The following is a 26,051-nucleotide window of genomic DNA, read 5'->3' as shown; positions in this document are numbered from 1 at the left end:
GAAAAGTTTTGAAGTGATTTATTGTGGTCTCATTTTTTATATCACAAAAACCTGGCATTTTAAAATGGGTGTGTACACTTTTTATATCCACTGTAAATGTAATTATGAATTTTAATTAGACATGAGAAAACATTGCAACACAAAGTCATAAATAATGTCTGTGTTTGACACAGACCTTTAGTGGTCTGTTCCCTGGGTTCCCCTGTCTTCGAACAAATGTATGTTTTGTTCGACATATGCAAGGGGATGTGATTTATTGACAGTGGTGTGGATGGCCGAGCGGTGTATATTATGAAAGTACGGAATGTAGATACAGGTAAGTGGGGTTGGGGGTTGAGAACGTGTCTGTGTGTCTGTGTGTCTGTGTGTCTGTGTGTCTGTGTGTCTGTGTGTCTGTGTGTGTGTGTGTGTGTGTGTGTGCACACGCGAGTTAGGTTTAGGGTCAGTGGTGAGTGAATGATGGGTGTTTGTGTGCGAGGTAGTGACAGTGTTATGGGAAGGCTTTAATGGCCTTAAGGTGTAGGGTTAGGGTTGGGGGAAGGGGCAGCATTAGGGTTAATGTTGGCACCCATTACTAAGGTGCTGCAGGGTGTCGGAGCCTACCTGCCCTCTGTAGTAATGGATGCTAAATGCAACCCTAACAAACATAACTGTTGGTTTCTTCCTTCAAAATACACTTACAGTTATAATGAAAATATAGTGTCCTTCATTGAACGAACTCTGATTTAATGTAACCCTCTAAATTTAACCTTCAGGAGTATTCAAAGAGACAGCAGAGAAATCTTGCCTGTAAATTGGAGTACTGTTTCCCTGGAGAGACTAGTATATGTATCATCCCTCATACTGTCTACTTCCAATTTATTCATCATTATTGACTTATCAAACTGCAGCTACGAGCAACATTGTTATGCTGCCATAAAATAAATCCTTTTTTTCTCATTTATGGCTTAATTTTATGGCATAACAACATAATATCCTAGCTCCCTATTGGAAAATAATAGGTGGTATTTATATAAAACCTTTCCACAAATTCATGCTGTGTATATGTGTATGCAGGGAGAAAAACAGGCATTATATAACTCTTCCAAAAAAAAACTACTGCAAGAGTACTGAAAACATTGTCACATTAAACTTTGATTTTTTTTTATGAGCAGACCACCTTCCACAGCCTGTTTTAGTTCTACATTTTTAAAGTGTATACAGACTGGTGGACAATTTTCCAGTATGCATGTAAATCATGTTAAGTTATCAGACTCCTATGTAGCTTACAAAAGCAGAAAACAATCTTTGCCATTGTCATTGTTCATGGAAATGCCAATATTGTACAAGATGTTCATATTCCCAAAATGTATTATTGCTTTTTCTTACAGATCAAAGGTCTGTATGTGACTTTAACCCTATTTTTGTGTCTCTCCTTTTGCATTACCTCTCCTCTTATCTAGCCTACACAGGATACTATAACATATATTTGGCAACAGATATAGCTATTTATAGTTATTTATACTGCATCCAAGATGCTGGGAGGTGGTAACCTATATAACAGCCACAGCTTTGCTAAGCGCTATGATCTGGTTGCTTGTTCTATACAGCATATGATAAGCTTGCACACAAATACAACTCATCCTGTGCTTCTCAGCTCACAGGGTGGACTTGTACTTCTTGAAAATCTACACAGGTGTTAGGATTTACTCACAGAGTGAAGATAGTACAGTTGTGTAAGGTAATTTCCACACCAGTTGATCTTCAAAGAGAGCATACCATAACAGTAAAACACCCTCCATCCGACATCTATAATTAGGGATTATACATCCCTGTTCTGATTTGTAATATAGCAAATGTTCCTTTATTTATGCTATTCTTTAGTAGTTTTACTAAATATTATTATCAAGGTATAATTTTTTATGAGCTTGGGTAATTGCCCGTTTATTCCCAACTCCTATTTTACACTAAAACTTGCAAAAATGTTCTGGTTGGTTATTCCAATAACCATACACAGACAAATCCCCTCTATGGTAGATATGAGTTCTAATAAAAAGCAAGTACTGAAGTACTCACAAATATATGAAGGAGTCACATAACTTGTATGGTATGATTCTTAAATTGGTCCTTCATGTTAGATGGCATCTAATTAGAAAATCATCCAGAAATTAGATATAGAATGTGAGTAAAGCCATATTTGATAATGTATTATTATACTGATATCTCTTAAATTTACTGATAAGGCAATAGTACCTTATACAGACATGTGATCCCTATATGAGATTATCTAAATCTACATCTTTTTGTCTCTTTTTTTGTCTCCATTTATAAATACAACTACTGAATTACTGGATGAGTGCCCAAAACTTACACTATAGAATGTTGAAGTAGATCTCCTTCTGTCTTTGGATTCTGTTAAAAGTGAAAAAGGATGGAGTTTATCAATTTTAAGAGCTCCCTTTTATCTGAAAAAGCAACATTTCTCTCTCCTTTTGCAGAATGTAGTCCTGCCACTGTGTCTGTAATGTAACAGGACTTTGTTCTGTAATGTCAAGGGGGGGGGGGGTCTACTCCTCCCCGTCTTCATCTAACATTACAGAAGATGATGTGGTCTGATCCCCAGTAAGGCCTTGTTTTCTGCTGTGGCTATCTGGATACCACAGGAAGAGATGAAGTCTTAGATATTTAAATATGAAACATTTACTTTTTAGTATTAGAAAGAAAAAAAATCTCCATTACAAGTAGAAAAGTATTGGGGTACTTAATGTTATTCTCATTTCTTTAGCTTAAGAGATCTCTTACCTTTTTTGTTAAAGTTTGCTGCTTGACTTTTCAGCTTGTCTTCATTTGGAAGCTTCTCTGACATCCCTTATTTCTTAAAGGTGTAAGTGCTAAACTCTAATGTTTCCAGCAGGCAAATTTTATAAATCCCTCTTTGAACCAGGTTATTCTAATTCCTTAGAATTCGTGTCTTGAAAGCTAACCTTTTGTAGGAATTGTCTTTGAGTTTCATAGTGAATAATTGTAGATCTTTGCTTTCTTCACTCTACAGACCACCTTAAGATGTAGTGGCATTGGCCACAGGTCTATTATGACTAAAACACTTTTAACAGTTGCACACTGACTGGCAAGATCAGCTGCCATCCTTTTATCCTTGCTCATAAAATCCAGAAAAGGATTTTGAATTTCTGGGCCACAGGAAATCACTTTAGTGGATCTTTCCAGCGCAACTTTAGTGGATCTTTCCAGGGCAACTTTAGTGGATCTTTCCAGGGCTAAAGATATTAGGAAGTCAGAGTGTGCTTTCTTCTCCTCCTTGCTTCTAACAAATTGAATGCCTTTGTGGACTAATTTTATAACTGATTTTCCAACTTTGTGGGTTTCTGTTGAGACTTTGTACACAAGCCTTTGTAGGGCTTATAAGAGATCATTATTCCAGAGGTGCTAGTGCTTCTGTTTCAATTTTAGATATTTTTCAGAAGATACCATCTAAGAGAAGATGCGTCTTCCATCCACACTTTGTCAACCTTGAACACTAGTTCAAGTCTATATAAAGTTTTGTTACATCATTCACCTACACTATATTTCCAGGACCTTCTACCAGCTTGAAGTTTGCCATTGTATCTTTAGGCAGTGAATCACTGGAGTGACAGGAGTGGGCTGTAGGTTGTAATGGCATGATTATGGGCTGCAGGTTGTAATGGCATGATTATGGGCTGTAGGTTGTAATGGCATGATTATGGGCTGCAGGTTGTAATGGCATGATTATGGGCTGTAGGTTGTAATGGCATGATTATGGGCTGCAGGTTGTAATGGCACAATTATGTGAAGAACTTGTCATTATACTTGACATCTGACAGCATCTCTCTTCTTGTGGAAGCAGTTCATTTCCTGCCTTCCCAATGTGTTCTGTTAAGGCTCCTCGAGTTTCTTTTAAGATGTGTTGTCCTTTTGCCTTCTGACTTGAATTATAATATGCTCTGCAAGTGTTCAGTATGTGTAGTCTAACAAAACCTTGCATGCTAAGAATGGAAATGGTTGCAGAATGGTACACAGAATCTCTACTGATGCAGGCAGGAAGGAAATACTGAAAATGCCCTTTTATTTATATTAATTTATTTTTTTTTATTATTTGTTTACCAGAGTGCTGCACTGATCTCAGTGGACCATTTTAATGCACAGCCTGGGCGAATAGGTTCATAGGTTCATAGATGTTTACTAGGCTAATGACTACAAGGGCCTTTTTAAGCTTAGCCATGCATCCCAAATCTCTGACAAGTTCTGATACCCTTGATAAGTGTAAGCAGGGGGCTGGGAGATTATCCATTTACAGGTTACCTGTGTCCATTAGAGACATAGGTGCTAAACCAGGAATGAATTTCTGTTTTCCCAACAAATTGTCCAAGTTAGACTTGAATTGGGTTAGGGAGGAACCTGCTTCACATGGATGGGGGGAGCCTGTTCCATAGAGGTGCTAGTCTCTGGGATACTTGCCTATCTCTCCAGCAGGACCTATTTATACCACAGGCAAGGTTTAAGTCTTTAGAAAGGGTAATTCTGCTGCTGTTTGTTTTGTGGATATTCAGGAGTACATCAGAGTGATATCTGACAATACTCTATATGCCAGGGATAGATCTCCCCTCAAAAGCCTGTAGGAGACTGAATACAAGGATAGGGCCTTGAGACAGTCTGCAGAGGACATTTTACTTAAGCCCTGTATTCTTTTAATGAGGAACCTCTGTGGACATTCCAATTGTTGGATATGCCTGGTTGGGTACATACCAAAGGGGGCATTGTACTCTATGATAGTTGTGATGAATGCTGAATACAGTGGAACAATTACTTCATTGGAATTGCCATACTTTTGTTTATAAGTTGCGCAATATAGAATGATTTCCTCAGTACTATAGACACGTGATGGTCAAAGGCTAGATTACGATCTCTGTGTGTCCCTAAGTCCCTGACTACTGGGTCATCTCTAAGGGGTGTGTTTTCATAAGAAATGAGCAAACATATTTACAGATAGAAGGATATGCTATAAAACATATTTACTGATGTAAAAATGATACAATTTTTTGTATATCAGTGGTCCTGAGAATAGTACCTTCTTTAGGTGCCACCGCTTGCTGGGAGTGGTAGCACACAATGACCTGATAATGTACTCTTACATTAGACCTAGCATTGACTGTCCAAATACTACAGTTGTCAAGATCATAAAATCATGCAGACTGAGATTTGGGGCCACAGCTTTGAACAAGTAAGTTATATCTATTCCCTACAGTTTGGAAGATAACTTACTCCTAGAGATAGTAGTGGGCATCTTTGTCAGCCAGTGGGAGCCTACAGTGCTCCTTTGTTGTGATAGGAGTTGGCACAGATGACTAAGGCAATGAGCTGCTTCCTGTGGTTCAGTGTTTGATTCCCCTAAACCCCAGTTTGCTTACTGTACGACTCTGAGCATGTGATTAAACCAGGCAGGGTCTGCAAAATATCCATGCAGACTGGTGCACCACTCTGGTTAGCAAACAAAAATGTGCGACATAAGAACTGTCATATGTCTACTTGTAGTTAATGTTCTTCACACAAGTGTATTTTCATCTTACTCAGCAGCAAAAACTAAATGCATGTTCTTAGGATGTTTGTGAGGCTACTACTTGACAAGGTGTTTCAGCAATTAGCCATACACAGTGTAATCTCGGTACATATTCCCAAGGTAAGCCAAGATTTGTTAAGGTAGTCCTCAGTTGGTTGCCTTAATATTCTTCCACCATGCTGATCCTGTTGAGGTTACTGCCTGAGTGTATTATCAGTCTTGTAAGCATTGACTGCTGCAATACTTCACTAATAGTAAGGTGGGACAGCTCAGCAATATACTCTGCTGAACAGTAAATACGAGAGAGAGAGAGTATTGGGGCAGTTAATCAACATGTTTTCCCCTTGTCTGTCTGTTCTAGGTGATTTGTAAACAGCTAATTGTTATATTAGGCATTTTAGATTTTTACAAAATTTACAGCCCTCTTGCCACAGCTTAATCCATTCTAGAGGGTTTTGTAGCAGGCTGTTTTCAGTATAAGTGAAGGTGAATTAAAGATCCAGAGGAGTGCGAGTCTGTGTCCATTTTCATACGGTCTCAATAGAACTAGCATAAATGGAAGAAGCTGATGCTTATTCAGAGGACTGATGCTGGTAAATTATGTACCAGTACCAAACCAGCTAAGGAAAACTACTAGTGTTCTTTCTCTATCAATCCCACTGTTATTGTGAGCATCTCAGCTGCCCCATTTTCTGGCACAGGAAAATGATTAATTTTGTGGTACTTGTGTATGTGACCAGCTTTGTGTAGCATGTGACACTGAAATGTCATTTTTTTCTCATTGCTACTACATAGTAATCTGCTGCTCTGGATAATCTCATATCTGTGGTAATTCTCTCCAGGAAGGAGACCCTGTTAGCATAACATAAGTGGCATATACTTCTCAGAAGTACAGGCAAGCACGGAGGGGCTGTGGCTGACTAAGTTTGCGGACGACTGCAAACTGGGTGCTATAATAGAGTCTTCGGCCGACATGGAGATCCTCCAGAAGGGCCTAAATGAGACTGATGCATGGTGTCAAAGCCATGGTCTCAAGCTAAATGCAAATAAATGTGTAGTAATCCCCCTTGGAAAATACAGAGTAACCGCAAACTACAACATAAGAGGTAATCCCCTGAAATCTGAAGAAGTAAGGGATCTAGGAACCCAAGTAGATAGTCAGCTTTCCTTTGATAACCATGTTGCCAAAGTGGTTAGAAAAATCCTTCTATGTGACCCATCTGATCACGAAAGGGTTTGCATCAAGATCTAAGGATGTAATGGTGCCCCTCTACTCTTCCCTCATCAGACCCATTATTGAGTACAATGCACCAATTGGAATGTACCTGGCTAGACATCTCCAGCAGCTGGAGAGACCATAAAGGTACCTAACCAAGAGGATTACTGGCCTCAAACAGCTGCCCTATGCAGCACGATTGAAAAAGCTAAGACTGTTCTCTGTTGCATTCCGCTTTCTCAGAAGCGATCTCTGTCTAACGTACAGAGCCATGTCCAACCCAGAATTGTTGAACATACTCCATCTTAGCAAAACCAAATCTACTCGAGCTACACGCTCTAGGGATATAAACCTCAACACAACAATGAATAGAACATGCTGGAGGGATAGATTCCCTTCGCAGAGACTTCCCTTACTATGGAACAGGGTCCCGATCTACATAAGACAGAGTCCCTCACTATCACTCTTCAAGAGGAACCTTGATGAGTGGATGGGTAACAGAAAGTTCACACCGGGGATCACACTAACAACACTACTAGATAGGGGACAAGGGTACTAGCTGCTAGTACAAGGGTCTAGGGAACTACTAAATGGGCGGTGAATACTGCACAATGTGGCTGGGCTAATGTATGCCTTCGGGCAGATAGCCCAGTACCAACCTATGAATATCATTCCCTGTAAGTGCATTATCTAGGTGTCTTTACATTCCAAGCTGTGCTACATAGATTCTTCACAAGTAGAAGAAAGGAGCAAACTCATTGAGTCTTAAGATGTTTGCACTGCTGGCAAATTTGAACAAGGCTGGTTCACTGAAGAATTAGTCTAGCTGATTTGAATGCCTTTTACAAACAAAAGAACACTATGTATTGTGAACATGTTCAACCATTTCTGTCCAAAAACAGCCTCTCCCTCTTTTTCATAAGGTCCCCAGCTTCCCAACCTTGGTATTAAAAACTGCCACTCCCCCCTTGTCTTTAGTCCCCAATATGGAACAGTTTATTTTTAAATACAAAAAAAAAAAAGGATTAGCCTATACTATTCTACTTTTTAAGTTGCGAATCCAGTGGTTCATATCCTGCCCACTTTGGTAGCTTCTCTAATAGCTGAAGTTGTTTAAAAAAATTCACTTTCAGATGGCAGTAAGATGTCAGAAATTCCCCGTTTAGCTGCAGTGGTGCAGACTTTTCACTTTCATGGCTTCTTTTTATCATTCCGCCATGGTCATCACATGCATAGTTTACATAGACGCGCACTGAAAAGTCCAACCAGGGACAAAATGTTCTTTTTAAGGCAAGCAGGCTCATTTCTTACAGCAATGGTAGGTTAAGCCTACATAGCCCAGCAGTATGATGTGGCTAGCCCTCACCAAACCATTGCCATTTGCCCAGAAAGGCAATGGGCTGTCAGTTCTCAACTACAGGAGGCTATCATAGATTCAATTTAAAAAAGTCACATTTATTGACTAGGACTAAAAAGAATAAAATTATACCATTTTTTGTTCTGAACATCTCAGACAAATGCAACTAACAAAAAAGTCAGTGAGGGCAGTTTTTTCTTTTTTTTGGCAATCCTTTCTTTACATAAAGTGTGCATCTGTGCAGCTGTCAGTTGGACTTCATTTGAACTTTTGCAAAACTGTTTTCTTTGGTTATAATCATGTTTTTTTGCAACATGGATTGCAAACGCACAAGTTGTTAAAATTAAAATTTTGGGCTTTAACACCAGGATTGTGTAACCAGCCCCAATAATTAAATGGGCAGAACCTGAAAATGCATGCATTGTTCACCCATGCTTCAATTAACAACAAAACCACTAGATTACCACAACGGTGAACCTGCTGTACAAAATAGTTATAACCCTGTCACTTTCTCCAAAGTCTCACCTGACCAGCCATTCCAGAAGACACACCAATATGAGAACCTTTGTCCTGTATCTCAGTATCCAAACATTTTTTATAGTTAAACTGTTAGAAGACTGTATCATACTTTTTAAATGGGAGCATTCTTTTTTTCCTGTCAGTTTAAAAATTGTGTAACATAACTAAAAACATGTTTTGTGGAGGATCTGTTTTTAACTTTTTGTAGGGCTGGCAAAGTGTTTTAAAATGTTTTTCTGTGAAATATTGACCTTTAAAGACTTGTAGTGTAATTGGCATTTGCTGCTTGTCTTCATTGGGAAAGAGACACCATTTTCGTCTTGACCATGGAACAAACTAGTCCCACAGTTATTCCTTCTTCCAGCCACAAAAAGAAAAAGTTAAGCAAACAGCCTTTGTTACCACAGCATGCTAGCAATTTGCCTCAGCCACAGGTGAGAACTGTGCTGTGAGCATTTGTTGTATGTCAGACCTCTCATTTTTTTCCTTGAGTCTATCTGCTGTAGCACCTACAGCCACTATGGACCGGGGATAAGCCATGTTCTCTGTAACTGTTAGGGTCCCCTCAGTGGGTAATGGAGAACCACTGTAGTTGGTCATGGGAGAGGAAATGGGAAGGCTTCCCTGTTGTGTCAGAATGCTGTGCCCATCCCTGGGGAAGCCACAGTTGCTGCCATTAGTAGCATAGCTGGCACAATTTTTCATGTCAGAAAGCGATAGAAAACTAAGCATGTATCTACTTCTCAAATTTCCTTAGACAGCAGTAGTTTACTGGTCTGGATCAGGGTTTAATTCAGGCCATTGATCCTTCTTGTAAAGTAGTTTCTAGTAAGATAAAGAGGGATACCTCTTTTTTTTTTTTCCTGAAGAGATTCAAGATTCCAAATCTTAACAGAAAGATGAAGGAGACAGATAAAGGGTGCTCTCCTCAGATGTCTGATTCAGGCTCAGAGGGGAGCACAGTTTCTGATTCTCCCTGTGGGGGTTTCTGTTTCTCTGAGACAATTGCTAAAATCTGTCTGTGTTTTCTTTGGGAGAACTCTGAGGTTTCTCACTGTCTCAGAAAATACTGTGTTTTATAGAAGGAATGCCCAAAACCTACACCGATTTCTCCACTTCTATCTTCTTTAGAAGTTGTGTGTGTTAGTGCTTGAAGATTTTCCTGATAGTCAGCAAGCTGCCCCTAAAAAGGCAGATAGGATGTGTAAAGTTCCTCAGTCTTTTATGTTTTGTACAGTATTCCCAACCCTGACCCAGAAACTATAACTTCAATTAATCCCACAGCTGCAGTGGGAGTTGATATAACTTTTAAGGTGTTTACCTCACAGACACAAAGTACATGGTTTGATTTTCACCTTTGAAAGGGAAATTGGTTAGGCTTAAAATGGAATCCCAATAAACTGGAAGACCAGTCCAAAAGAAATTCACCAATGAATAAATCCATATTAAGACATTTATTCACCATGGTAAATGGTAATCCACTCAAAATTTTTTAGCACAACATTTAATTCATGCTCTTTCATCCCAATTGGAACTTAGACTTCATCAGAACGGAACGAACTTCTATATCACCTGTCTCCTTCTTTCTAGTCCTGTTTTATCCCCCAGCAACATACTATTTTCATAGCTGTGACAGATAAGGTGATAACAAATGAAAATCAGTATGTTGCTGGGTTGATAAAAAAGGACCAGAAAGAAGGAGAGAGGTGATACAGATGGTAGTTGTGATGAAGTCTGTGTTTTAACTGGGATGAAAATGCATGAATTAAATTGTGTGCTAAACATTTTTATTGTGTGGATTGCCATGATGAATAGTCATCTTGGTGTGGATTTATTCGTTGGTGGCTTTCTTTTGGACCCATCAACTAGTTGGTTGGGATTCCTGTTTTTTGTTTTGTTGTTTTCAAATCTATTTTCGGCCTTATTTTAAGGTTCTATGCTTAAAATGGCTCACAAGGGCAGCTAGCCCTAGTACTAACCTATAAACCTAAATACCTAGTTAATTTCAGTCCTACTCTTTCTGTTAACGATGGGAAAATTATTGATAGGTATAGGAAAAAAGTGTATAATTCTGCAACTTTTATTTTCAGAATTTTGACTGACAGGCTCATATGTTAATTTTTTGACTAACTGTGAAAGTACGGGGAATGTTTTATCTGCAGTTTTAGATTCATTTTACCTAAACCTTTGTGACAGTGCCCAAATTCAAAATGACATCACTTTACAACCTGTTACCTTCCTCTTTCAAGTTTTTTGGTAACGCTAGACTTAAAAGATGATTAGCATATCCCTATTCATCAAGACTTCAGATGTTTCTTAAGGTTTTGTGTGTCTGGATCATATTATCAGTTCTGTGCCTTACTCTTTGGACATTTACTATACCAATAGGACACTCCATCATGAATAGCAGAAAGCATATTATTCCTCTCAATCAAAAAGTAAGGTGACCTGTGCACACAAAGTAGCAGGAAGGTGTGATCAATAGCTGAGTCTTAACACTACATATTTATCACAAAATGTCCTTTCTTCTTAACTTGGATTGTTGGGAAGTCAGCTGTTATGAGAGATGAAAAAGGTTTAAGAAAGTAGTATGAGCATATAAAATGGTGCTGATTTCCAAAAATAAGTTCATATTATTTAAGAGATGGTATGGAAGGCTATAGTCACCTAATCAGTGGCATCAGATTAGTTCTGGTTACCATCTGAAATGTTTGTTCTATCCATGTTTGGAAATTGATCATTTTCACATGGTATGAGAGTATCTTAGAGTAGCTGTATGGCGGGTCATAGCAAGAAGACTGCTGGAGTACATTTTAATTATGTATTTATATTTATTTATCTATTTATATTATTGACATTTGCTTTATTGATGTTTTAGGGAAAGATTTCCCGTAGGCCCTTAAGTACGTCTTAAAATGTGTCTTCAGAGTTTTGTTAGTACAGAACTAACCAATATAACTGCATCCTTAAAAAAAAAATAACAGAAGCTGGTAAGCCCATGTAACATTTAATGACCTAAGGTTCTGTTGCTATTTTTAAATAGATTTAAAACAGGACCTAGAGTATAGACTGTATAAATGTTGAATAAAATGAGGATGATTTGAGGAAATGCTGAGAGGTAATTTGAAAAATATCACAGACAATTTGAAACTATTGGCAGGGTTCATGAACATTATGCCCCACTGAGTAAGGCTGATATGCATTATAGTAGAATATTCTAAAAACTCCATGTGACTCTGACTGCCACACAGTACTGCAAGATCTTGTACAGGGTCTCACTACATTGCAAATCCACAGAGCACACATGCAAATGAAACACCACTCAAGGATCATACATGATACACAAACTGTAAGACAGGTGTGCAGAGTCTGCTCCTAACTGCATACATTAGGGGACGAGATATAAATACCTACATTTGGCATAGCATAAGGCTGCACCAAACCTCATGTAGAAACACAAGTAATTTAATAAATAAATAAGTACTATTGTACAATGTAAGAAAACCCCAATGGCACAACATATGTCCCTCTCCCCACACACTGAATGTTGCACTCCCATAGGAGCAGATACCATCTGTAGCATTGTAGGCTGATGCCATTTGCTCTACTAGCTTGCCTAATAACCATAGCAATTTTATAACTTTGTGTGGTATGACAGCAGAGCTAAGTGCAGCAGGGAACAGCTACCAAATAAGACACGTCAGATGTGGCATCAGATGTGGCCAAAGCTTACCCAGTAGCTGTTTCCTACTGCTTCATTCTGCAGTGACACTCCACACAGCAGCTCTGCTTGTGGTACCAGGTTGTACTGTGCATTCTTGTGTATAGCTTTAAAGACTTTGCCATTGCTATGATTTATATCTGTCAGTCATGCTAGTGGCAGATGGCATTCTAAATTTCGTGGCCAGACTGCGTTTGTACAAGTGTGCATTGTATAATATCCAAGAAATATTCTTGATAAAGGATGTTTTCGGATTACTGCAGTGTAAATATGTAGACAAATGCTGAAAAGAAATTCTAGCCTGAAAATATGTTGGAGGATAAGATATCGGGTGTGTTCAACTTTTAACATCACTTTTTTACATGAAACATTTGCTGTTACTATTGCTGTTAAAATTCAAAGTCTCAGTGTTATACTGAGCAATCAATACACAACTTTCATTTTTCAGTGTTTCTATATATTGTAAAATCTTTTTGTTTTAAATTTGACTTGTAAAATCAAAGTGCTATTTTAATTTTAAAAATCTGGCAAATATACATGTATCCTTTATTCTCCAAGCACTGGACTGGTAACCATTTTTAAGTTTACTAAAATATCTTTCATTTTTATTAAAGGGAACTGAAAATGTGACCAAAAACAGTAATCAAATCGCAAATAACAGCCAGCTGTTAGACACTACATCGAGGAGGAGGTCCCGCAAGAGCAAATGTTTTCCTATTTTCACAGGTTATAACTTTTTAATTGACTGGGATATAGCACTGATGAGACAGTGTTTTAGTTTCAAAAGTGTTTCTGGTTCGTTTCTTTTTTATTCTATCTGGGCCAAGTAATTATTTTCTTATTTTTTCCCCAAAATTGTCATGTCAGAACAGCTAAACTACTATGAAAACATTTTTTTTCAAAAAGACTGTACAGGTTACTGTGTATTGTGTCTTTGATACTGTATTAATATTTCTCTTCTAATAACCTGATAAAGTTATCTGAAAATAGATTTTGCTATGTGAATATTCAGTTATTTTCAAGTCACTTAAGTTCCTTTGAATAATTTGCAACTATCTGCAAATCATTTAACTAATGATTTTGCTCACAGAGTGAATTGACTATACAGTGGATACATTCAAATGTTATTCATGATAACCTGCTTTGTAAAAGCAGGAGACTGAGTTGCTTCATTAGTAGAAGTGCTGTAATATTTCTGCAGTAAGGGTTCATCCAGAAGTGTAATAACTTGAAGGCTCCAATGAATATGTTGCATCACTAATTCTGTATTAAGGTAGCCGTACTTCTAGACAGGCTGAAGTAACAACCTTATGGTGTGATCCCATAGACATTCAGGAAGTTGGACGAAGGTCCAAAACAAGATTCCAATACAGCACATGTAACTGGCCTCTAGGCCACAACCACTCAAAAATGGGCACATCGTTTTCTTGCAAATATTAAAGTGGTTCCACATGCATACAAAACAATACTAGCTAATATTCCATATATACAGTATATACCCATGTGGTGTAGGAAAGACACAGTTCCATCTCTAATCTAGGATTCAGTTTTGGCAAAAACATATTAGGATTGTCCAGCACTTGATATGTACAACATAAACCATCAAGTTTTACATTGGTTGCATTCCAAAAAACAGATGGACACTAGATAAAGTAACATTGGAGTGTACATTTTTATTTGCACAACCCCCCATGTTTCTTGTTGAGAATAAGTAATTTTCTTAAGCATCAAACTCATCCTACCTGTCAAAAACATTTATACTGTGTAGTGAAACAAATGTCATTATTACAACCCATTCTCGTTGCAGAAGTGCTCAGGTGTGGGTCTCTTTGTTTCAGGATCCCAGTTGTAACTTGTAAACCAAAGTAAGAAACCAATAAGTTTAGGAGAAAAATACTCCAGAGACATCGGTGGTCAAGAATGAAAACACATGAGGCTATTAAGCAAACAAAAAGCAACCAGGATTTGAATCTGTCAGTAAGAATTTTGAGCTGGAAAATAACTTGTATACAATGCCTGGAAAAGCCTCACAATGGGGTTTAGTTACCATTGCCTGGATCCCCTACACCTTAGTTTATATATGAAGAGACTGATTCTGAAGTACACCCCTCCATAGTATTTGATGCCATCCATGTTGGCATAAAAAGCATGTTTTACAGGAAAGAAAGCTGATAGAACAGGAGACAATCGTCCCACTAATAACAGCTTCCAGAACACAACGTCAGATTAGTTTGTTCCATTGTGTTTTTAATACAGAAGGATTAAGTGGAAAATCTATGAGTAGAGTTGCTTATCAAAGTATGGATGGAATCTGATTTGACAGGCCTGTGGTGTTTTCCTGTAGCTTCAAGAATCTGGAGTTTCTTTAAACTAGCTAGTGGAAAATGTAATTGTTGGAAAAATCTACTAAGCTGGCTCTCCAGTAATGGGCTTTGTAGAGTTTTGATTATTTCTTGAAGCTAGGTATTTATCAAAGCAGTGATGGCAGAACATTGTGTAATGTGGTAGTGCTAGGCAGCTTACTTTTCTAAGCATTTCTATTATCTTTATTACCACTTAAGCAACAAAATACAGATATGTTTATCTGGTTTACTATGGTATGGTTGAACCAGATCCCATCGATTGATGGGATCGTCAGCCTACATCCGTGAAAACGACAATGTCGAATTCTGACATTGTCGAAATATGACTCGTCTTCAACCTTGAAATGGGCTTTAACATGGGCCAAGATAGGGGCGAGATTGGTACTTTGACAATGTCTGGTTTAACATTGTCACTGTTTAGCCTCTGGACTTCGACTTGCCATATTAAACTGTTTATCTACAATTCTAAATGATTTTGATATAAATAAAATGCATGCATCCGTTTATCTACGATTCTGAATGATTTTGATATAAATAAAATGCATGCATTATATAGATATGTTAACTTAGCTGTACAAACCAGACTAGACCATTAGACATGCACTGTGATCACAAAGAAAGTACAGTATCTAAGCAACAACTTACACGTCCCTCCCATCTGCAGCTCTGTGGCATTTCAAAAGCCTGCATGACACTTGTACAGAGACAGTTTACTCAGAATTACTCTTTTTGCCTACTTGTTCAAAATGCTTAGTTCAGCTGTTGCCTTAACATTGTCAGTCTGCTAATGTAGTCACATTTTAACTCCTACTCTTTCAAAATGAGATGTTTTCTTTATATTTTAGATTTAGTTTAAACTTATAACATGATGATAAAATGTGTATTAGGCTCTCCTTTGAGTATGGGACTCCTCTGTTTTTGAATTCCTTACAAATGCATAATTTTTACCACAGTATAATTTGTTAAGTATATACACATTTTTTTAGAAGAAAACTGATGGGCTCAGTAAGAGATGTAGTTTCTGGACACCTTCTAAATGAGAATGCCCTTGGGTGACTCCACTGTCCGGTCATTAAGGCATTACATCATGAATAAGAAGTTAATTTTTTTTTAATTTCAAAACTGCACATTTGTGATGCTATGAAACATTTAAAACTGTACAGCTAAGGATATTTTCTCCACTTCCTGTATGTTAAGATTTTACATCCTTCCTAGTGCCACATACATTTGAACCCAAGTGTTTTTTTATTCTTTGTTACTACAGTGCAAAACAGACTCAGCATAATAAGTTAGACATGTTGCATCCACTTACCATTCATGATACTACAAAAGGCAGTATACTGAGCTGCTCATAAAACCAGTCTCTTCTTCAGATACTGTACACAGTAAAGATGTGTCTTACAGAACTGAGAGGAGTTGTTTATGGACAGGTTTTGGGGATTGTAAAAGTGGCACAGCTCATTGCTATGTATATAATGTAGTTGTTCTTTCTCACAAGAAAATCCACTACGCACACTTTTTTGAGTGGAACCTATCTGGAAATGCCCATGCATCCTACATCCTTTTAGGTTTCTGCATTTTTTTTTAATTTGTAGAATGTATATTTTATATTTATATTTATATATATATATATATATATATATATATATATATATATATATATATATATATATATATATATAAATATATATATATATATATATATATATATATATATGGGTCCCTTCACATGGTCGACATTTCAGAATGTCTAAGACCATATGGCTGAGTCCATATGATCGACATTCGAAACGTCGACCATGTGGAACTGGCATCTTCGTAGAGTGTGTAATGGAAAGATTTCCATCTTCTGCACTGTAGTGCGATCTCAGAGATGGTATATTTAAATTCCCAGGGGGGTCAGGGGGTGGAGCCCCCCACAGGGGTTGCAGATGGGCGTGGCCCCCCTGCTAGCAGTGTGAAGGTGAGTTATTGTTGTTTTGTTTTTTTTTTATTATTACATGGTCGACATTTTGAATGTCGATCATATGGTCTCGGCCATATGGTCTTCGACATTCTGAAATGTCGATCATGTGAAGTAGACACACATATGTATATATATATATATATATATATATATATATATATATATATATATATATATATATATATATATATATATATATATATATATATATATTTTTTTTTTTTCAATTTTCCTCATTAGAGGAGCACTGGCATGTTTGTTTTGTATGAGAGCAGTATGCTTTTCTGGGTATTTAAGCATGTTTTATTATTTTTCAGAAGCATCTCCATTATATACACAGCCTTTCTTTTTAATTTTTTTTACATCTTTATTAAATCACAGTTGTAGCAACACAGGTATCCATACATTATTAGAAAAGAAAACCAAAGTGGTTTCCCATTGTTATCATGGACTATACATATGGTTTTAAAATAATTATCATTCTCTCAGTTATTACATAAATTGCTCATTTCCTGCCCTACTTTAAACCTCACTCCTCCTGCTGAATGTTATTCTGCAAGTTGGGATTTCCAGTGGTGCAGCGGTTAACGTCATCACCTCACAGCAAGAGGTTCTCTGGTTTGATTCTCAGCTGTGGTGCCTTCTGTGCAGTCTGCATCTCCTCTCTGTGTTCACATGGGTTTCCTATGCGTACTTCAGTTTCCTTCCACATTCCAAAGACATGCGCCTAGAATGCTTTACCCTGGGCCTCCACTGAAAATAGGTTCTGTCCTAGTCAGAATTTCCCAGTCAACAAATGTTAAATAAATAAATAAATAAAGTTCCCACAAATTTAATTTATTTCGAAGTAATTTGCTCCTTTCCTTTTCTAAAGATCATACCTCTGGGTCTTTTATCTCCTTTTCAATATTCATTACTACAGTTATGGCTGGTTTAGGTTTTAATTCCCATTCTAGTAATTGCTTTTTGACAGCAAACAGCATTCAACTTAGTAAACCCTTACGATGTCTAGGCAGTGAAGTGTTAATCCCAACAACCCCTCAAAAAAGAAAGTTGCCCTTAGAATGCGTGATCCTCCCCTCCTGATCCCAGTAGCTTCCTGATCCCACTTTCAAATGTAAGTAGTTGATGACCTGATTACTCTTATAACTTTTCTGCAATGGAATGATTTCTAAAACACAGAAATAACTGACATTAAGGCAGATTATAACTGATAACATAACATAGCTGAAAATCCTCATGTTTTAGAACCTTATATTTTCCGTTGCCTTTGTCAACAAGAAAATACAAACAGCTCATCTCTGTACCAGCAATAAAAAATAACTAATGCCAGTAACATTTATGATGCTTTGAAATTTACATCTGAAAGCGGTTTCTCTGTACCCCAAACTCCAGCTGTTACTTCATAGACCTGAGCAACAGACTTCCTACAATTATGTTAGTGAAGAAGAGATTAGAAAGAGTAACCACTATAATTTTATCACCTGCAATTAATTAAAAAAAAATCATTTTCTTTTAAAAAATAATCAATTAAATTCATAATTTTGGACCTTTTTATTAAAAATTAAGCATCAGTATATGTTAATATTTTAATAGTCATCACAGTATGTACTTATCAGGGCAAACCGGATTTGTCTTTCAGTCCTTTGTTTAATCGGTGTCAGAATGTCATTTGGTTAATGGGTTAATGCTGCACTTTTATTTGGGCCTTGGTGGGAGGAGAATACATTTACCACTTCTGTAGACATGAACATAGGTATTTCATGAAGTGTGGTGCCACTCACATTCTGTTAAAAGTAAATAAGGCAAGCCCCCATATCATAGAAGGGGTTCCGTGTTGAAAGGTAAAGGAAATATTGCTTTGAAAGCATAACACATTTTGTGAAATTCCACATAAAGGACAGCTGAGAATTCCAACATAAAAAGGCTATTGTTCCTTATGTATTTGACCACAGCCTAAAGTTGGATTAATTTTTTTACAAACCAATACTTGGGAACGAGTTAAAGCAGAATACTAGACAAAAGGGTTGACATCTGGCATATCCTTTAATAGGCACGCAATGCCTGCTATACTGAAACTAGCCTTGGGCTCACTGCCAGCCATAGCTTGTAAGAGGGCAAAATGTAATGGTTTCATAGGTAGGTACTAAGCTATTGGCCCTAGGTCCTATATAAGCCTAGCCAAAAAGGTACCCTGGCTTTCGCCACCCAAGAAAACTATTTTCCTGTGCCCCTGTCGAGCAGAAACACAGAAGTGATCCCTGGGGTGAATTTCCTATTTCCCATCCAATCATCAAGATTTTTCTTGGAGTGCTAATGAGGAGCTCTGTTTGACATAGATAGGTAGTCTTTCAGAATATGGGAAGTCTCTGGGACAGGAATCTATCCCTCCAGCAAGTTCTGTTTATTGTGGTGACAAGGTTTAGGTCCCTACAACGTGTAGCTCGGAGGGATTGGGATTTCTTTAAGTGGAGCATGTCCAACAGTTCTGGGTTTGACATAGCTTTTTATGTTAGGCAGAGATTGCTTCTGAGTAGGCGATATGCGACAGAGTAAAGCTGGAGTTTTTTGAGACAGTCTGCATAGGGTATCTGTTTGAGGCCAGTAATCCTCTTTGTGAGGTATTTCTCTGGCCTCTCCAGTTGTTGTAAATGTCTTGTGAGGTACATACCAAAAGGGGCACTGTACTCTATAATGGGTCTAGTGAGTGATGAGTAGAGGGGAACAATGACCTCTTTTTTTCTGGATGAGAAACCTTTTGTAATGAGGTGTGCCATGTAGAAGGATTTCCTAACCACTTTGGCAATGTGATTATCAAAGGAGAGACTACTGTCGATCTGTGTCCCAAGGTCTCTTATCACACTTTCTGTGTTAAGTAGACTACCACCTATGTGGTAGTTCATTTGTACAGACGTTTTACCAAAGGGGATGACAGTGCACTTTTTGGCATTGAGCTTCAGGCCATGGCTTTGACACCAGGCATCTGTCTCAGTGAGTCCCTTTTGTAGGATGTCCACATCGTTAGGAGTTTCGATTATGGCTCCCAGTTTGCAGTCATCTGCAAACTTCGTTAGCCAAAGACATTCTGTGTTAGCCTGTACTTCAGAGAAGTATATACCAAACAGGAGAGGACCCAGGACTGAACTCTGTGGTACTCCACTTGTCACTGGTCTGAAGTTGGATTTGGAGTCTGCTACTTTCACAGTGTGGATTCTGTCCATGAGCCAGTTGGCAACCCATCTTGTGACATAGGGATTTATAACTAGTTTAGTGAGTTTATCTGTAATTCCAGAGTGGGGGATAGTATTGGAAGCCTTGACGAGATCTAGATAGGCTGTGTGAACCACCTTACCCTCATCTATGGCTTTGCTGACTGCCTCAAAGAAGTCTATCAGGTTTAGGAGACATGATCTGCCTTTTACAAACCCGAACTGGATGTCGTCCAGAGTTTGGGGATTACCAGTTTCTTTGTTTATGAGTTCCATGATGATACGTTCCATGGCCTTGCAGACCAGGCTCGTCAGGCTAATGGGGCGGTAGTTCCCAGGATCTGTATAATAGTAAAAAAAAAAAGATTCTTAAATGGACTAATTTAAGAAGTAAGTACTAGAAGTGACTGAAAAACTGATAATCAAAAGTACAACTCTTACTTTGTGAAGAAGTGAATGAAAGCATCAAATATTAAATAAAGTGCATATGATATACACTTGTTCAGTTATTTTGCATCTTATTAAAGAGAGCTACAGTTAATTAAAGAACAGAAAAATAGCATCATAATCTGGCAAAGGGTGACCTAGGGAAGTGTACGGCAGTTGAATTTACATATGCATAATAGTCTATACAGTTATTAGTATTCCAGCTCGAAATTATTTACTTAATTGAATTTAAATTACTTGAGGAGATGGTGCTTGATTTTACAAAGGGACGAGGATCCTAGTAAAACGTGGTGGAGGAGTCGGGGGGAAAAAAAGAAAGAAACAAAAAGGAATTTGCAGCTGACCCCTCATTTGTAGGGGATGGAAGCAGAATGGTCCTTTTATTGTCAGAGGTGCTGACATAAGTGACATTTAGGTAAGGACAGAAACTATGCAATTATTTTCCTGATGTGATTTGAAACTAGTTATACCATCATTGGTTGTTTCCTACAGGGATGGCAACTTGGTTCAGATTTCAAAAGACAGTTTAATAAGGTGAACATCTGGAGTGTTGTCTACCATAATTATTTTACTAACACTGTAACAGTCCTGTTAACATGGGGTCAGTTTTGCACTATGGGTTCATTACACTAGGGGCTTCTAACTGTCCTCCTTTGCACACCCCAGGATTTCCGTAACAAAGATGACCAATACATACATGCTGTCACTGCCAGTAGGTGCATTTTTGGGTATAACAGGAATTTAGATTTGGGGAGCAGAGTGATGTTAGGTTTGTAGCACAGAAACTCTTGCATTCTGCTGAAATTCTCTTGATTTGTGAATAGAAGTTATTGGCCAGTGTTTATTATGGGGAAGTTACATGAATGCTTTGCCTGACTAATTTTATAGAGTGCATTTCACTTCACAAAGTATTTTTGAAAGTAGTATTCACTTATCTAATGTAATGCATTATCATATTTTTGTGAGCTGCCAGTGTCTCATCTTCTGTTTGATGTTACCAACAAACATGGTACTAATGTTTGTTTTGTCACTTAATAGCATTGTATTCCTATGTAAAGCATAAGAGTTTTTGAAATATGTGGGGTACAGCTAAGTCTAGATTTCTACTTGTGTTGTACTTGTAATATGCAGTTATCTAAAGTGCCTTTAGCCAGAATTCATGTAGGGGAACATCGATCAGATGGGGCTGCATTTACATTTCAGTCATGTTACACAGTAAACTCTTAACCTCTTGTATTATATGTTTGCCATATTTCATGTTTTGGACATATTACACAGTAAAATCTTATATAGGAACCAATGCAATTACAAATCAGGAGAGAGCAAGAACAAGAGCTTCAAATATCGGAGACGGGTCAAGTTGAGAAGAGGTTGCCTGTCTTGGATGAAGGCAGGACTGGGTGCCAGATTTAGGGGCACCTATTTCCAGCTGGTGTTTACTACTAAGCTATGAATATCAGATTGTTCTGGGTTGCACTGAGACCCACAGACTTCTCCCGCCACTGATGTCATCCCCTGCACTCTTCAGCCAATAGGAGAAACAGAACTGTCAAAAGGTAAGAGGAAGCCACATCATAGAACCAGGAAGTCTGTTTGATTTCTTGTGGCTTTCCCTTATCTTCCAGACTGTGCCAGCTGATCAGTTATTACCCTACAAATGACCAGTTGTTAAACACTGGTTAACATTTAACACCTAATGAGCTGAAAACTGCTGTGCAGTTTGTCAAGGTGTTTTCATGCCATATGTGTAGTATTTCTTTTAATTTTTAGACTGTAACCTTGCCTCCGTGCCCTAATATCCTAGTACTGCCAGTCTGCAGCTACCCCCCCCCCTTAAAGCTACTGTATTGAAGTGTATGCAGTGCGTATGCCTCCTGGCAGCCTTGGTTATGTAATGAGCATCTGAGAGCTGCTTTTTATTGTCATGTCAGTTCATATCTTCACTGTTACAGACTTGTATTGTATGTTGGGAGCTGTACCATTTTATTTTTATTTTTTAATTGAGTAAACCGATTGAACATAAGTGCCCTATAAAAGGATGATCTGGGAATGACTGTATTTAAATGACTTGCTGCGAGTCAAACAGTAAGCAAATGCAGGCTGAGAGAATCGAACTCTGGACTACAGGAATTATCTCTTTAATACCTTATAGCCTTCTTCCTCTGTACTTGGGCAGATTGTTATAAGTTAGTATTCTACAGGACTGACAACCAACTCATCACGTGTAAACACTAGTGTGATTGGGCTATGTTGTGTTTTAATTTGCCACAAGGAAGGGCAGCATTTAGGTATATGGGAATCTGTAGGTGACCACAGTATATCTGACTTGTACTGAAGCTGTTCTTAAAACATTTCATACTGCAAGCTTAAGTACAAGCTATTTGCATAATAACCACAACGTGCACATGTACCTTTTCCAAAAATAGCACCTGTTAGCTTCAACATATGTTTTGATTTAAAACTCTCAACGTTTTTGTCACACTGACAAGTGATTATCCTGCCATTTCCTATTTACCACCCCCTACAAATATTGTGCAGTATATTGTCAGAATGCATTCAAATGCAGGTTTTTTGATTCTTGCTTCATTTTATTGAGTACACTTTTTAACCACCATTTCTGCTGTCACATTTAAGTGCATGTTGACATTCAGTTCTCTTTTAAACACAACAAACCAATGCAAGAAGTAAATTGAAGCATAAACAGTTGTGGGTTGACAAAAATATAATTGCATTTTCACTGATGCAACATTGTGATAGTCTAAAAAAAAAAACAGCACCTATATGCTTCTGTGAAGCTGGATACAAAGTAATCTCATGTAGGTGTCCACCCTGGCTATTACACCAAGTTCATGAGTTATGAAATAATGAATTTCTGTTCTAAAATACACCCCCAAGCTGGACTGAGCATCATATAAGCTACAACTGTCTACGACACTGAAATATTATGTGAGAACATTTGCTATTCTAGGTTTGCTGACTTTGGAAAGAAGTGAATGAAACAAACTTTAATTTAAATTAATTTAGCATAAAGAGGCATCATTTGTATAACGAATGGCATTCTATACTGTCTATACCTAAGCATAACTAATGAACAAAATCTGCAATCCTGGCATGTTGAGTATACTGATTATATAAACAGGGTTTAATGCTGGCTAGACTTATGATATTCTGTAAACTGCTAGCCTAGTATTTACCAATGAATATTTCAGTGGATTAAAAATTAAGACCACTTCTGTTGATGTGGGGACGGGGGCTATTCATGATAACGTACAATTATTTTTTCCTGATGTTCATAACCAGTGCTTAAAAGAGATCATTCTGAGCCAGCAAACATGAGCTTGAATTACCCCTTCTTGTCCTGTGACATTACATATGGTGGTGTTGGTGTTTTTTTTTTCTCCTGCTGTTCATGACAGCTAGCTTAAAATAGCAAATTCTATGTCAGCATACATGAACTTTACTTACGACTTCTTGCTTATGACATTACTAGAGGATATTTGTAAGTGAACTTGTTCTATATGATTACAAGAGAGCATTTTTAAGTTAACATAACTCCTAGGAAGTGTCCATTGTAGCTCAGTTTTATCTCTTTTAATACTTTAAATTTACCATACTGCAGGGGATCATGCCAGCATGATTGTCTTTTTCCCTAAGAGACATTTAATTCGATGCATAAATACTTCTGAATTATGATCTCATTTCTTAATTGTAGGAGGTCCTTCAGGTGCATCAAATGAGTAGTGTTTTTTTTTTTTTTTTTTTTTTTTTTTTTTTTTTTTTTAAGTCTTGTAAGCTGACAGGCTTAGTTTGAGCACATTTCTTTGCAAACCTGCTCTTCGGTGGTTGCAGTACTATTCAACTGAGAGGACAGAAATCACTGACGTTGTCAGTATTTACTGTACTGGGCAAAAGCTTCAATTTAGGACTCCTTTCAAAAATCCTACAATCTCCCTTTACACAGTACATTTGTCTACTGCTCACATTATCAGTCAGTGTGCTGGCTGTTTCACATTTCATTCATGCCCATCCAGGAGATGGAGCTGTTTAATTATTGCTTAACATTCGTCTGAAATGTTTAGGGCCAGGAAGAAAAGTAGCAGCAATGCGCAGACACACCTGCTGGTGAAAGCTGCGTCACATACGCTGAGGACATTTATAAATACTGGAGTTGTAGTTGATGGGCATGTGAGTGAGTGCAGCACAAACATACAGATATACAAACATGCAATCACCAACTAAGTATACTGAGGAAATTCAAAGCACAAACATACAGATATACAAACATGCAATCACCAACTAAATATACTGAGGAAATTCAAAGCACAGACATACAGATATACAAACATGCAATCACCAACTAAATATACTGAGGAAATTCAAAGCACAGACATACAGATATACAAACATGCAATCACCAACTAAATATACTGAGGAAATTCAAAGCGCAAACATACAGATATACAAACATGCAATCACCAACTAAATATACTGAGGAAATTCAAAGCACAAACATACAGATATACAAACATGCAATCACCAACTAAATATACTGAGGAAATTCAAAGCACAAACATACAGATATACAAACATGCAATCACCAACTAAATATACTGAGGAAATTCAAAGCACAAACATACAGATATACAAACATGCAATCACCAACTAAATATACTGAGGAAATTCAAAAGTAAACCACCCTGGTGGTCTACGAGTACAAGTAATTCTTGAAAAAAAGAAAAAACTATGTTCAAGTTCTGTAGTGAATCTAAATCTGACCACATTAAAGACTCTCAAAGGGATCAATAAAGAACTAAAAAGCTATATCAGGAAGAGTAAAGCCATGCATCAGTTGGAACTAACACCTGAAGCCAGGGACAATTATAAACCATGGTTTAATTATGCCAGAAGATTAAGGAACATCTGTCAGCCTTCTGAATCCAAATTGGCATCTCCTATTCAGACCCAAAAGACATGACATAAAAAATATCTGTTGCAGATAAATTTAATGCATACTTTATCCAGGAAACAGTCATCAGAATTCTACACATTCCTGCCAACCACCTATGATCTTAAAGGAGCAGATCTTAACTGTGTTCTCAAAATTCCAAGCTACAACATCAATGGGTCCATACAACATACTTGGTTGCCAAACATGCCCTATGGGACCCGTCCTAACATTACTTAACGTACACTTAACCATAGGGTATATCCTTGAAGTATGGACACCTGTTGTTATGCTCCTTCATAAAGAGGACCCCATTTCAGCCTATGGGAACTACCAACCTATCAGTCTAAGCAGTCTAATTTGCGTGCCATGGAGCACATTAAATCTGCTTTCATAAACTGCAATATTGAAAATATCATGTATCTTAACTCTCAGCAGTGTGATATCATACACCTTAACCCTCATCTGTGTGATATCATACACCTTAACCCTCATCTGTGTGATCTACACCTTAACCCTCAGCTGTGTGATATCATATACCTTAACCCTCCATAGTGTGATATCATATGCCTTAACCCTCCATTGTGTGATATCGTATGGCTTAACCCTCACTAGTGCGATATCATATGCCTTAACCCTCAATAGCATGATATCATGCACCTTAACCTTCAACAGTGTGATATCGTACACCTAAACCTTCAGCAGTGTTATATTGTGTACCTTAACCTTCAGCGGT

General features: G+C 37.7%; 1 protein-coding gene across 1 annotated transcript in view; it reads left to right on the top strand.

Annotated features, from left to right (window-relative positions):
* LOC122805310 (rac GTPase-activating protein 1-like) overlaps positions 1-26,051 on the top strand; it is a 748,681-nt gene that overhangs the window by 397,415 nt on the left and 325,215 nt on the right. The window contains exon 7 of the mRNA XM_044075398.1: positions 13,000-13,111. Coding sequence (XP_043931333.1) covers positions 13,000-13,111 — 112 coding nt within the window. The remainder of the gene's footprint in view (positions 1-12,999; positions 13,112-26,051) is intronic.

The sequence above is a fragment of the Protopterus annectens genome, chromosome 6.part1 (assembly GCF_019279795.1).
Source record: "Protopterus annectens isolate FY-2018-M chromosome 6.part1, PAN1.0, whole genome shotgun sequence".
In the NCBI taxonomy this organism is placed as follows: Eukaryota; Metazoa; Chordata; order Ceratodontiformes; family Protopteridae; genus Protopterus; species Protopterus annectens.
Note: the sequence above shows the minus strand (reverse complement) of the source record. Positions and strands in the feature narration are given on the sequence as shown.